Genomic DNA, 14,105 nt, shown 5'->3' with positions numbered 1-14,105 from the left:
CTGCAACTATACTGTAATTGAAGCTTAATAGCAGCTATACTTAATAGGGATGTAAATTCTCAGTAAAGTGTATAAAAAGCCTGTGTGCTCACTTGTAAATCATTTTATGAAGAAAAATCATGTTCAGCATTTTCTCTGCAGACAATTTCCCACTTCTCGTTGTCATTATCTTTATCTTGCTTGGTTTGGGCCAGCTGGGTTTCATCCATATTTTTATCTCTCCCAGGCACTCTTGCATCTGAATAATATTATAGCTATTTGTAGTGACAAAGTGGCATAAAGCAAGGTGACACTGGAGTCTGTATTGTTCCATAGGCTTTTGAGAAGGCTATATGTAAGTTGAAAAGGAGAGTAAATAAGGTTTGTTGCTATGGGAATCAAAAGGTCTCTTTGGAGAGTAAAGTTATTTATTACAACTAGTTTTCTCTAGGACAGTGTATAATACTGGTTTTGTACTTGATAATTTGGCAATTCCACTGTCCTGTTGGAGTATTGCAGTTATCACTAAATTCAGTTTTGGAGTTTATTCTTAAATTCCTAAGTGAAATTGGAAACCATTAGGTTAGTTATCACTGTTGGAAAAATCAAGAGTTTTCAGTAAGAAAGAAATTATTAAATCAAATCATAATATACATACTTAATTATAGGAATATGTTGGTAAAAGTGGAATCAATGCTTACAAGCATTACCTACTTTTAGTCAACCCTTGTTAATCAAGAAATTGAAACTCATTTTGCAGAATACAAAATAAACAGATTTTATGCACTTCAGGCTAGAAAGTAGAAAGAAAAAGATATTGCCATTATGCAACAAGTCAATCAAGTGATTGAAACACTTGTCTTCAGTTTCTCTCTTTACCTGCATTTGTATTCCAGTTAATGTAAAGGTAAAGAGAAATGAGAAGGATTTTATTCTCATTTAAATGACTTATTTAAAAACATATTTGATCAAAATTGAGGCTCCTATTTGTATACTTGGAAACAGGTGAGGCAATTTAATTTGCACTGATCTAAAATAAAATTAATTTTATCATGAAAAACAAATAATAGCTTTAAATGATTAAAACTTCTGGTTGTATCCTTTACCATATAAAAGAGAATTTATTTAATGCTATCAGTGCAGAAGGAGCACAGGAATAGTGTTCAGTTGCCTGCAGTTCTTCAGAGAAGCACACTGGGTTGAGTTTCTGCAGTGAGGTTTTTGTTTGGGGTTTTTTCATTTAGTGAGGCCAGCCAAGTGGGAATTGTGAAAAGACTTACAGATTGTAGGTTTTTTTAAACGGTGCTTTAGATATGGGTGAATGCAACCTAAGTCTAAGGTTTTGAAATGTTTTTGCAAGATGAAAGGCTGTAATTTAACATTTGATATCTTTTCAGTGTACTTGAGGGAAATTGTTTGAATGTGCTCAGGGATTTAACTGCTTAAAAGACATAAGAAATCAGGGTATCTGCATTTCAGTATATTGTGTCCTGTAGTGGAGGATAACAATATTAAAAGACAAATAGTGATTACTTTTCTGAATTAGTTTGCTCACTTGAAGAGCAGAGCTGTCTTAATTGAAGGACATTAAATATCTCTACCTCTATATACACTATGTCATCTTATTTCTCCCTGGAGAAGAATATGAGAATAAAGAGGAAGCTAGAGTACATGAAATGCAATCTTGAGAATCCTAAACTGATTATACTAAAGAACAGAGAAGTCACTCTCATTTCTTTAGATTGGATGTTGAAAGGGATTTGTGTTTGTTACTGCCTTGTGTTTTCCCTTGTTGTTGATACATAAATACTCTTACTGAGTATAGCACTTTACGTTTCTTACAAACCAGTATGTAAATTTGAAAATTATTTAGTGTATTTTAGAGAATGTAGATATGAAATGCTTTTTCATGGTACATTGTGTATCATGATGTTGAACACATTGTTGCACATTGTTCAAAATTTTTTCCTGGTTTCTTCACTTAGAGTTTCTTTGTTACAAATTTATAGCCTCTTCAGTGAAGAAATAGAGTCAGACTTAAAGGACTCTTGAGTGTGGCTTGCAGTTTTATAGATGTAGATCTTTATAGAGCTGTATAAACAGCTTTCTGCACCTATGGTGGATCCCACAGGTTTATAATGTATTGTTATGGTGATAAATTATTACTGTTACATCTCCCAAATATTTGCTAGGTTTCTGTACTGTGCCTTGTTTTGTACTGTAACACTAGAGTCAGCAGCCACACTTCCTAATGGGTGGTAGCTTGCCTAGGAAGAGCAGAGACTGCTCTCCTACTCTGTGCTTTTCATAAAGTCTTTGAAAGAAAAAGAGCTTGGACAGGAGGTAATCCCTAAGCAGGTGCAGTAAGGAGACCAAACACATTGCTTTTTAAATTTCTAATGTTGGCAGAAGCATGTTAACACCAGGAGAACAGTGTCATGTTGGGCTGCTGTGGCTTATTTAAGAGCCTTATATTACTGAATTATTCTTCAGCTCTTCAGAGTACCAAGAGCATCTTTTTCAAAGTATAATCAATGCATATATGTAATAGTTAAGGGCAGTGAATATGTAGTAAAAAAGTGGAATATTATGCAATCATTATACACAAATGACAGTTACCTCTGTTTGGATTCCTGTTTACAAATGGTCAAAATTAGTTGGCTTTCTTTTCTAAATCTGGTTTTCAAAACCTTAGTTATTTATTAAGGAAAAAGTATTAGTACTTATTCAGAGATTCCAGTCCTGCACAGAGACCACAACCTAGTACATGAGGAACAGTCCTAAGAGAAGTAATCCAAATACTGCTTCATTATTTCAAAATATTTCCTAATTCTGTTGTTTTAAATGTGTTTGGGCAATAACATTTAAGATGTAGCTATCTACAACTTATAGAAAAGAATCATTTAAAATACACCTAACTGATGTGATTGTGGAACACAATCCCCTACTTACTTTTGAAATATGGAATAAGAGTATATGAACTACTGTATTTTAATTTATTTCTTTCTTCTTACTACTTTATATTATAATTTCTTAGTTTCATAGTAGAAGGAAAGTGAGATTGTGTACAAAGGAAGTTACATTTTATGGTTTACCTTAACTGATGAGATTTTTTTTTTCCTCACAAGTTTCTGGTTTTATTTTTCATACCTTTTCTCCCTTCATTGCAGCTTCCATTACATCATTCTGTTAGTTTAACTACTTTCTACTAAATGCAATTAACAGCTGCTGTTTTGTGTGAAAATTGCATGGCAAAATTATTGTAATGGATTGCAAGATTTAAAATCTTCTTAAAGATTGTAAACATGAAATACAAATAGAAAAGTCTATTATTCTATTATTTATATACAATTCTATTCTTTTAATAGAAAAGTCTATTATGATTGTAGGCGCTCACAGATTATACTTCTGTATCTGATCCAGTCATGGCCTTTAATTTTTTTTATTCTAATATTTAAGCGTGCTGATGATTATACAAGTTCACTGTCAGATACTACACTGCTGGTACACTTTTTTGGCAAGAAAGGAAAAGCAGAACTGAACTTTGAAGATTTTTATAGGTGAGTCTCAACTTCATTAATTCCTTATAAAAATATTTGTATAGTTTTTCTAATTAATGTGTACTATATTACTATACACATAGCTTATGTAGGTATGGTTTTATGTTTTGTGTTCCCTTTGTGTGTGTTATATACACAAAGAGAAAAATAAAACAATAAGTGGCCCAATAATAAAAAGTCCTCTTCCAGTGCTGCTGCAAATTTTAGTTACTTTGGGTTGGAAAGGTTATACCCCAGCCCTGTCCTTATTTAAGGACACAAACAGTAGAAATATAAAGTATGAGAATTTCTTCACATTTTGTTTGTGTTTTAGATTTATGGATAACCTGCAGACTGAGGTTCTAGAGATAGAATTCCTTTCCTACTCTAATGGGATGAACACCATCAGTGAGGAAGACTTTGCCCATATTCTCTTGAGGTATACAAATGTAGAAAATACATCAAGTTACCTGGAAAACATGCGTGGCAGTATTCCTGAAGAAAAGGTAATTGCTCAGCAGTGGACTCAGCATGCAGTCCCAGTGTCATTAACATGAAAACATAGCTTTGTTGGACTGAATTACTTAGCACCAGGATTTTATTTTGATCATAAACTGCATACCTAGTTTTTCAGATTACTTGCTGAACAAAATGTAGAAAAGTAAATAGCATGGAATTATATTTCATAGGATTTAGTTAGTAATATTGCTGAAGCTTAGATAGGACATAACCAATAGAACAGGTTAAATTGCAAAAACCATAAGACATTAAATATAAACATTTTCTAGCAATGAATGATCAAAAAACCCTCTCTTTCTCTCCCTTCCTTCCTTCCTTCCTTCCTTCCTTCCTTCCTTGCTCCCTCCCTCCCTCCCTCCCTCCCTCTGCCACTGCAGTAGCATTTCCTCAGAAATAACATCACATTTTATCTCATTGTTTCTTAGTTTTATTAGTGAATTAGTGCTTGTAATTTTTATTGGGTGTGTGGGTTTTTTAAAGACTGAAGAGACAGAAATTATAATAAAAATAGTAAATGTCAGGCAGTAGATAGTCCTTAATTTGTTTAACAACAAATGCATTGTCAGAAGTGTATCTGAGAGAAATGTAACACCAACTATACATCAGTGATAATCCATAGGATGTTAAAAGTAGCCCTTCAAACAAGAGATGTTTTGAATATACTTCTTCTGTTTGTCTTTACAGAAGATCAGATTAATTTGTCCTAGAAATCTAACTCTTTCAATAGCTATATCTTTCAATAGCATTGACAGCAGAACTTGCAAAGAAAAGTAATAAATCAGTTTGAACAGTTTGCTTAGGTTTTGTTTTTATTTGAGGCATGACATTTTAATTTCAGTCTCCACAGTAAGTAAGATCAGTCAACTGATAGAAGCACACTCCAAAAATTAACAGTTTTCTGTTCAGATATTTGGATAATCTGATTATTCCTGTGCTTGTACAGCAGTTAGGGCCACTGAATGTTAAATATAGCTGGGAAAGCAGGGCTGTCTCTTTTGACCAGATTGGGTGTCAGATGATGTGGTAAGATTCGGATCAGAGCTCCTGCTCAGTCACCCTTTCCAAGTTCCTGGTCTAGGCACTGAGGTGCTCAGATCAAACTGCTGTAAAATGTCTGTGCAGCTTTCAGTATTCAGAGCCAAGACAGAACTGCTATAACTGCATGGTTCCAGATGGAAGTCTAAGGAAAAAAAAAACCAAAAAAACAGAAAACCACTGGCTTTGGGTCTTGTATAGAAACAATAATGTAAGTGTCATGTGGGAAACTGAAAAATAATGACAGTTGTAGTTATAGAGAAATACTTTGAATGTCAAAGGTGAAGTTAAGTACATATACTGACACTTTCTTTTGAACACATGTTAGTAGTCTTTGAAGTTCATGTCTAAGTCTTCCAAGGTCATAACAAGTATTCCACACTAGTTTCCTCTTCTTGGTCTCTGGTGAGACCAACAGTTAAGGAAAACCTCCATGCAGATAGCTTTGTCACTCAGTTAGGTATTTGCTTTTATGCTGTGATCTGGCAGTGTCCTGGCACTGGATGGGTGCCATACATTTGGGTATTTGAGGTATGTCATATGCTATGCCTGCATTAAGTGAAACAAGACATCGCTGTTTTTCATAACTTTGTATCGTTGGCTTGGTAAATGTGCTGTCACTACATCTCTTACGCTGGCCACAGGCTTTTAAGAATAGGACTCTTACTGCCATGGATGGGGTGTTCATATGTTGATTAAATGTTGTCACATTTTTTTGGCTCTTGTCATAGCATTATAATTTGAAAATTATAAAATTTGCTCTTTATTTCATGATAGTGATATGCTGCAATACTAATACTACTAACCAGAGGATTCCATTCAGTAGAAAAATTAGTCGAGAGTGTAAAGTAATGTGCTGTACTCTCACAATGGCAATGTTAACCTTTCATGGTGCTGTACAAAGAAGCCCCTAAAGCAGCATGATGATCTTTTGTCATATTTTAATAATGTTAAAATGTTCAGCTGGCATGCTGCCTGCTCACAGGATGTCTTCCTCCTTTTACTAACTAGATGCCAAGCAGTGATTCATGTAATCTGGCATCATGAATTACTACGGATATCAGGTCCTGAAGAAAGTCTGTGCATTTTTAGCAGCATTGGTACATTAATCTGAGTTTTCTTTGCTGTAGTAAAATAAAATCTGTCCTTCTAAATTGAAGTTATCTTCCTTTTTTTGTCATGGTTTAATCTCAGCCATTGACCAAGCCCCATGCAGCCATTTGTTCCCTCCCCCACCAGCAGGATCAGGGAGAGAATTGGAAGGGTAAAAGCCAGAAAACTGAGGGATGAGAAAGAGCAGTCTATTAGGAAAAGCAAAAGTCATGCACACAAACAAGATTTTTGCAGTAGCCTGACCTCTTACACTTATTTTTTGCATTCAGAATTTTTACAGACAAATTGGTGCACATTAAGGATCTGTGAACCTAAAAGTGTCAACTCAGGACTGGGGTGGATGTTCTCTATGATTGCTGTTTTGCCATAGTACCTGAGGCTCCTGGCTGAGAAATGAAGTTTCACTGATCTAGGAATTTCACAAATGCGTGGCAGAGTTATCCCGGTCCCGCAGAGCTTTCAGTCTAAACACAGTGCAAGAACTTGAACTTGGGCACATAAACTAATAGTGTCAAATGCAATGTGTTGATAATAAAAAATTCAGGTTTTAAGATAAAAATTTATATAAGATGGTAGTTCTACTTGTGTATATGAGGGTTTCCTCCCAGTTGTGAAGGATCTGCTTGTTGAGGAAAGCAATTCATGATGGAGATGGGCCAAGCTCTCCAAAGAGTTTATAAATCTTAGCCAGGGGGTTAGGTAGGATCACTTAAGCAGGGGTTTACATCTCAGGTGTGTGGAGACCTATTAAATTCTTCCATTATAACAATATTATGCTGCTCTCCACATTTTCCAGAGTCCTTGCTGTTTCATATGGGTTAGCATCCAACCTCTGCCACCTCCTGGCACAAAACCTACACTTGCATGTTTCCTGTGTTCCACCATACTATAAAGACTGTGTATATGTTTGAGCAGAGACATAGATCAATGCTTTAGTTTGAACATAAAGGCTTACAGGTCTTACTATTGCCTTCAAGTATATTTTCAGATACAAGATAAAAGAATAAAAGGAAAAGGAAAAATAGCCAGGAATTATAGTTATAGGAGTCCAAGGTTTGATACACAATGCCATTCCATGTTCAGAATGGCTGAGACTGGGGGGAATTTGATATAGGCAATGGTCCTGGCTTAGTTCAAAGTCTCATTTCCAGATCTCTTTCAGAATTGATTTTGAGATAGCTTTTCAGATGTTTGGATCTCTAACTAAGATGAGAAAAGAGCAGAACCAATATTACAAGGAATGAAAATAAACCCTTTTAACAAGAACACTTTCAGTGAAGCTTTCACAGAAGATGGTCTGAAGTCTGGTCAAAATGCAATTGATTTTTTAAAAGCTGGACAAACCCTGCAGTACTTGCAAACCCTCATCTGAAGAGACTTGGGTGTCTAAATCTGGATATATGAAAATTTCACCCTCAAGTACAGGATTAAGATAGATCATAACGTATATTTATGGATCCATTTAATGTATTTATATGATCACATACACTCACATTTATATAATAGTGGCTTTCAGAAGTAAACATACTCCAATATTCATCTAAACCTAGAATTTTTATTCTCAGTATTGACTATCGTGTTGTAATAATCTTGGAATTCTTAAAAATTGCCCTCAGCAATGGAACGGTATTTTTGACTACTCTGGTGAGAATTGCTGTCTTGTTGCAGTCACAGAGAGGAAAGACATTTTGCATTCCGCAAGAAACTCCAGTTCTCTACTTGACTGACTTTTAGTAAAAATCTCTTTTCTTTTTATTAGGTCTGGTATCTCTTGTTAAATGAAGTTGACATATATAATTGCAAGGTTTGTTTATTCAGTTGTTACTACTACTGATAATTCTTACAGTGCATATTGTTCTCCTGTTTTTAGGGTATCACATTTGAAGAATTTAGATCATTTTTTCAATTCTTGAACAATCTAGAAGACTTCACAATTGCAATGCAAATGTATAATTTTGCAAGTCGTTCCATAGGTCAAGGTAAGTATCTGTATTTTTATAAAAATCCATTGATACCCATACAGAACATTGACAAAAATGCAATTTTTTTTATTGATTTCCTAGTTTGTAGTTTTAATGTTTCCAGTAAATGGCTAAAAATGGTAGGACTGCAGCTGTGAGAGGAAAAGGCTTGGTTATATCATAAGAGATATCATGTAAAGTTATATAAGTGCAGAATGGCTGTCCATCAGATCCTACAATACAAGGGTTAAGAGGCATTTGATGACACCAGTGAGACATCAGATTAAAGTAAACAAAAGCATTTCTTTACACTGTGAGCATCTGAAACTTGGCCTTCTGCAAAGGCTGTACAAGAAATCAGTGCCAGGCGGTCCAAGGAGAGATCAGACATATTTTTAACAAATCAGTAAGTGGGTACTTAAAGACCCAGGCATGTATGTACCTACTACAATCCATAATAAAACATCTGTGATGCCTGGGGAACACAAGGTGAGCAATATGCAAAGTGGTCAGACTTGTGTGCTCTCCTCAAGCAGCCTCTGCATGGGTCTGACCCCATAACACCAGTGTGCTCCTACCTCATGGCCTTACCAAGGGATTCTGTCATTTTCTCTGTGCTCTATTTCTTGGGTTGTGTTTTGTGTCAAATAAATAAATGGCATAAATGTAACATAGGTTTAAGTATAATATTATTTTCTAATTTTGTTTTTGCACACAGTACGGTATATGGACTGTTATCTTTTTTGTAAAATAATTGGCACAAATTAAGCAGTGTCATTTTATATCAGTTAAGAACTACTTGGTTTAGAACTGTGAAATTCAGTTCCTAATTTTCACTTTTTCATATTTTTGAGTATTTAAATGTGAAAACTCGAGTTAAAAGTTTAGTTATATTTCATAATATGCTGTTCACAAAGTACCCTTAAATTCACCTTTTTAAACTTTTTTCCTGGTGTTCTCCTTATGCAGATGAATTCAAGCGTGCTGTGTATGTAGCCACAGGTGTGAAGCTCTCACCACATTTGGTGAACACAGTGTTCAAGATTTTTGATGTCGACAGAGACGACCAGTTGAGTTATAAAGAATTTATTGGCATTATGAAGGACAGACTCAATCGAGGGTTTAGGGTAAGGAATCTAATTTTTATAGTTATCTCAGTGGACTCTGCTACTTACCACTACTTTAGCATCTGTAGCACCTGTAGATTTCAAACCAGCAGTGCCTGTGTTTAAAGACATACATTTATGACATATATTTTAAGAAATACATTTATACATTTATAGAAATACTGAAGCAATCTGTAAGATAAAATCCTTCTTAAATTCTTCTTTGCTGGTTTTTTATTAGAAAGCAATATTTAGAGGACATGATGTACCTTTATAATGTGCAAACCAAATAGGAGATGAGAAATCCCCTGTATACTGTCATTTCTTGTGTATTGTGTGATTAGCAGATTAGCATTAAGAATTTTAACAATGGCAGCAATTTTGTCTATATTCCATGCAGAGAAAAGAGAATTTGTCTCTCTCAAGCTCAGGAAGTTTAGTTAAAGGTCAGCTTTTCTAAAACATTATATGAAATACCAAATGCTCATTATGACAGTTGGAAAGAGTTGGAGCAGAAGGTAGTTTTAATTTTCAAATAAAAACTAGTGAAGTGGTGCTGAACAATGCTGTGTTCTTGTTCAGAGCTGATTTTAATAATTAAACCCTGTATCTAATATTCAATTATAATAAGCTAGAGGGCAGGAAATTACTTACAGTCATTTTTTGTCTTCTCATGACAGGTGTTAACATTTTAAACTAAATGTAAAGTGGCGTTCTAACTAACAACCTTATTACTTTATTGCTTAGACATAAATTTTAAACTGTATTATGATTCCTAAAGTCACATTCCAATATGTTATTTCTGTAATTTTAGTTAATTTTAGTTAGCTTCCTAAATGTAATTTTAGAACTTTCTGTGGTGTTGAGTCTAATAGTTTACATGTTATTTCTGTAATATTATGATTAAACAAAAAATGTGGATAACAACCCCTGTATTTGTAACAAACTTATTTCCATGTTGGTCCTCAATTCCTTTTATTATGGTGTGGTAATGATGATTGTTTCACAATTGTATCAAGCTGTTCAGCTGTATGTTTTAATTGTTTACTAATTGTAAATGTGCAGTGTATGTTAATTTAACCAGCAAACAGTCTGCTTACTAAGTAATTCTTGTATTTATTACATGTTCCTATTTCACAAAATGCATGACAAAAATCACATATAAGTTTAAGACTCTGTATCATCCGGCACTACTCAGTCTTATGTAGGTATCGTGCTTTTCCCTGAAGCACTATAAAATATTCCAGTGGACTGTAAAAGAACTACAAAGAACAGCCAGTATTCAGAAGAATAACACAGTCTTTCATTAATTATAATTCTAGTTTAAGTTAAATGTTAGACACCTGCTGGACTGGGACACAACTGTGATTTGGTCCTGTAATTCTGTTAAATACATTCACTTCACTAATCAGTAATATTCCAAGACAATTGCAATAGTAAACTAAAGAATTACAATTTCCAGTAAGTTTTCATAAGTGTCACACAAACCATTTTTTTCCAAGAGTGGATAATAGTAAAAATTCTGCAAAAATTTGCCTTCATAAAAAAAAATTCTGCAAAAATTTTGCCTTAATAAACATCCCCGACCCATTGCAGCCTAGGTTTAGAATAAAAAGTAGGAAATGCCAAAGAACCTTTTTCCCAGAACAAATTGGTGGAAAGTGTCATTAATTGCTTCCTATTGTTTGTATGTTAAAAGTTGCAGAGTATTTATTGTGTCCAAAACAAGTAAAACTTTGCCCTCTTGCTCCTACAATGTGGAGGGCTCAAATGTTGTCTTGTGCCAAATCAAAACTAACAAATTACTAACATTTTCTTTATCAATAACTGTGGCTTGAATCCATATGAAAATTTGGTCAATTTCATTACACAGATAAAAAATTGTAACAGCTTCAGTTTATTCAGTGTTTTGTAGCAACATAGAAATCTTGGCCATGAGAAATCTGAACCCCTTTATGAAGTATAAATGCCTGATTTTAAGTATTCTACAATTAATGTCTGCCAATTAATGTAGTGTCTGAGTATCTCTCTAAAAATATCCCAAAATAACAGTTTCAGTTGTGATCCCAAAATAACTGTTTCAGGCCTGTGATTTGAAGTACAATTTTACAATTAACATCTTATACTTAGAAATTCTACCTTTTTAAAAGTTGTTTCACTAATTAGGTTTGCCTAGAATCTTGAGGCCATTACAGGATTTGGTACCGGGACCATGTATTTTAGAAAAGGGCATTTTGTGGTTATACAGTCGGACTAAAGTGAACCTATTTAAGAGCAAAGAGTCACACAAGTCCAATGAAAATGCAGTTCTGAAACATCAGTCAATGTGTAGCTGGTTTGTCTTATTTAAAAGCTTAAAAACTTCAGGAGGGTCAGTTACTACCTCTTATAGGAACACAATAAATGTTCATTTTAATACAAACTTCAGATACGATTTTGGAAAAGTAAATGTCTTGAAGACTTTACCAAACGAACCTTCTCTTTTTCTGCAATTTTGTAGCACAACCTGAAACCTTGTTTTTGTTCTGGTAGTTTGATGCAAACTCATATGTAAAGCTGCCATCAAGTGGCCAGTCAGAGTATTGCCATAAAATTAAATGTTCAAACATGAAAAGCTTTTTTTTTTGCTTACTGTTTAGTTAAAATAATTATTTCCCTTTCTTTTTCAAATTTAAAAATATATAGGAAGATTTCCTTTCCTTTAAAAATTCCATTTTTAAACTGGAAGTACTGAAAATCAATGACTAAATGATAAACATTTTGCATAACACATATTGTACTGTACCTCCTAGCTATTTGTCAATTAAAGCCATTTTTTTGTATTTTCATGATACCGTTGTCTTATGCTTACCCCTGGCTGCCTTCACGTGTTGTCTGCATCTGCACACTTCTCCATCTTCTGCTCCACAGGGCTACAAACCTATACAGAGGTACACTACTTTCAAATCCTGCGTGAGGAAGGAGCTCTATAGCAGATAAATCACGGTATGTGTTGGCCACCAGTCTGAGTGTGCTGGCATGCCTGCAGGAATGGCTGAATGTTGAACTGTCACTGCTTTTGTTTCCTGTTCCAAAACTCAGGAATAGGTTATATGGCTGCAAGCAATGTAGTAGCTCAAGGCATCATGTTGTGTTTTGACTGAAGCAATAGAATTTTATCCTGGAGTTGGTAATGAGTGACTCACACTGTCACTGTTCTGTGAGCCAGCTGTGGTTTTGTATTGTGTTTGAAAGTAGAAAAGTATTTTTTCTTAGTTTCTGTTGCTGTTTTCTGTCTGTGCCATTACCTTTTTTTAAATAATTTCTCAGGTACCTATAGCTAATAAGTATTTACTAAGGAAGATTGTAAAGGCAGATTTTTCTGACTTTCAGTGACTTGATTATCCTTTGATTTATACTGCTACATTCTTGAAAGCAATCATGTATTTTTGCCTCAATTAATGCTGTACCAGCAATTTTGAAAAATTAGCTTTGTGTCCACACATAATCACCATGGCCCTTTTCACATATCCACTACATGAAAGCCCATCTGTACAGTTCAGTTGTATAGTGCAGATTTCAGTGTGGAAACTGGGGTGTGCATTTGCTGTAGCCGTGTTGTGAAACTGTTCGTCACAACAAACAGGAGGCATAGACACTGCACTAGTAGACATTTCTCCTCTTCCATAAAGGGTTTGTTCCTCTGCAATTTAAGGGGTTTTCCTTTCCATGTAAAGACTTTGCAGGAGTTGCTCTGAAGGCTGTTGGCCCCCAGATGTTTTTTTTACAGGGGGGAGGAGCAAAGAGCTGTACACCATGACAAGCAAGGCCCCATGGCCAGTGTCTGCTCTGAGTGACCCTATGAGGAGCCCAGCACATCTCCTGCTCCTGAGCCAGGGGGGTTTGACTTCATTCCCCTGCTGGCTTTAATTCTGAGGCACAATATTAAGCTGAGGCTTTTTGTTCAATACTATCCCCCAATACTGAAGCATTGTACGACTATGTGAGGGGCAGAAGAAGAAATTTGATGTTACCAGAGCATCTGGTTTCTCCATATTACTAATGGGAAGTGTAAATTACTAATAAAGTAGTTTAATTTTTTTAAAATTTAATGTTTCAGTAATCCAAGTCACTAGTCACATGAGAGGCAGTAATGGCTTTAGTTTAATCTTATGTAACTTTATATCTTTGAAGCTTTTGACTTTCAAAGATTCCTTTCTTCTTTTCTCATGTATTTTTAAAAATAGTTATTAGAAGTACTTTATCTTTTTGTCAAAACTCATATTGTAGTTTCATATTAAGTATTATTTAAACTCTAAACTTTTCAATATGTGGAACAGCTCTTAAAGGAAACTGGCAAAATGCTACATAGTCATGATGCTTCCCTAATAATTTCAGTGAAGGGTTTGTGACCAGGTGAAAGAAAATGCAGTGACACAAAGGAATTCAGTATCTAATCAACAAACCTAATAAAATTATTTTGGTGACAGGAAGAGAGACTGGTAAAAGCATCAAGTATACATATACATATGTATACATACATCAACACCTTGTCAGATTTAAATTCAGGCACTAATTTAATTAATTCATATGCTCAGATGATGTAAACTGGAAAAAAAATGTTTAGAAATGGAGATGTTGTTCATTCTGTATAAAGTCATTCTCAAAAAAAAAATTGAATTATAGTACATCTACACTACCCATTTGGAGAGAGAAGAAATCAGGTTAGTTTTCACAGCATGGACTTGGCTACAGTCAACCTCTCTGAGTTAATGCAGAAGCCTCTAGTTATTTACCCTGCTCTTCTTCCCACCTAGAGCTCCTGGATGTAACAAAAATTCTCATTGTATCCAAGCTTGCGTGAGTGGTAGGTC

At 34.7% G+C, this 14,105-nt stretch overlaps 1 protein-coding gene across 9 annotated transcripts in view; it reads left to right on the top strand.

The window, feature by feature from the left end:
• The window catches only part of MICU3 (mitochondrial calcium uptake family member 3), a 51,598-nt gene that overhangs the window by 32,551 nt on the left and 4,942 nt on the right, over positions 1 to 14,105 (top strand). For 5 of the 9 annotated variants that reach the window (XM_074541458.1, XM_074541455.1, XM_074541456.1 and 2 more), the window contains 4 exons: positions 3,439 to 3,539; positions 3,853 to 4,024; positions 8,056 to 8,164; positions 9,116 to 9,273. In XM_074541458.1, the coding sequence (XP_074397559.1) occupies positions 3,439 to 3,539; positions 3,853 to 4,024; positions 8,056 to 8,164; positions 9,116 to 9,273 (540 nt within the window). Of the gene's footprint in view, positions 1 to 3,438; positions 3,540 to 3,852; positions 4,025 to 8,055; positions 8,165 to 9,115; positions 9,274 to 12,162; positions 12,238 to 14,105 lie in introns of all 9 variants that reach the window. The other 4 variants (XM_074541457.1, XM_074541459.1, XM_074541454.1 and 1 more) reach the window with 1 other exon arrangement.

The sequence above is a fragment of the Zonotrichia albicollis genome, chromosome 5, assembly GCF_047830755.1.
Source record: "Zonotrichia albicollis isolate bZonAlb1 chromosome 5, bZonAlb1.hap1, whole genome shotgun sequence".
NCBI lineage: Eukaryota > Metazoa > Chordata > Aves > Passeriformes > Passerellidae > Zonotrichia > Zonotrichia albicollis.
This window is presented reverse-complemented; position numbering and strand designations above follow the sequence as displayed.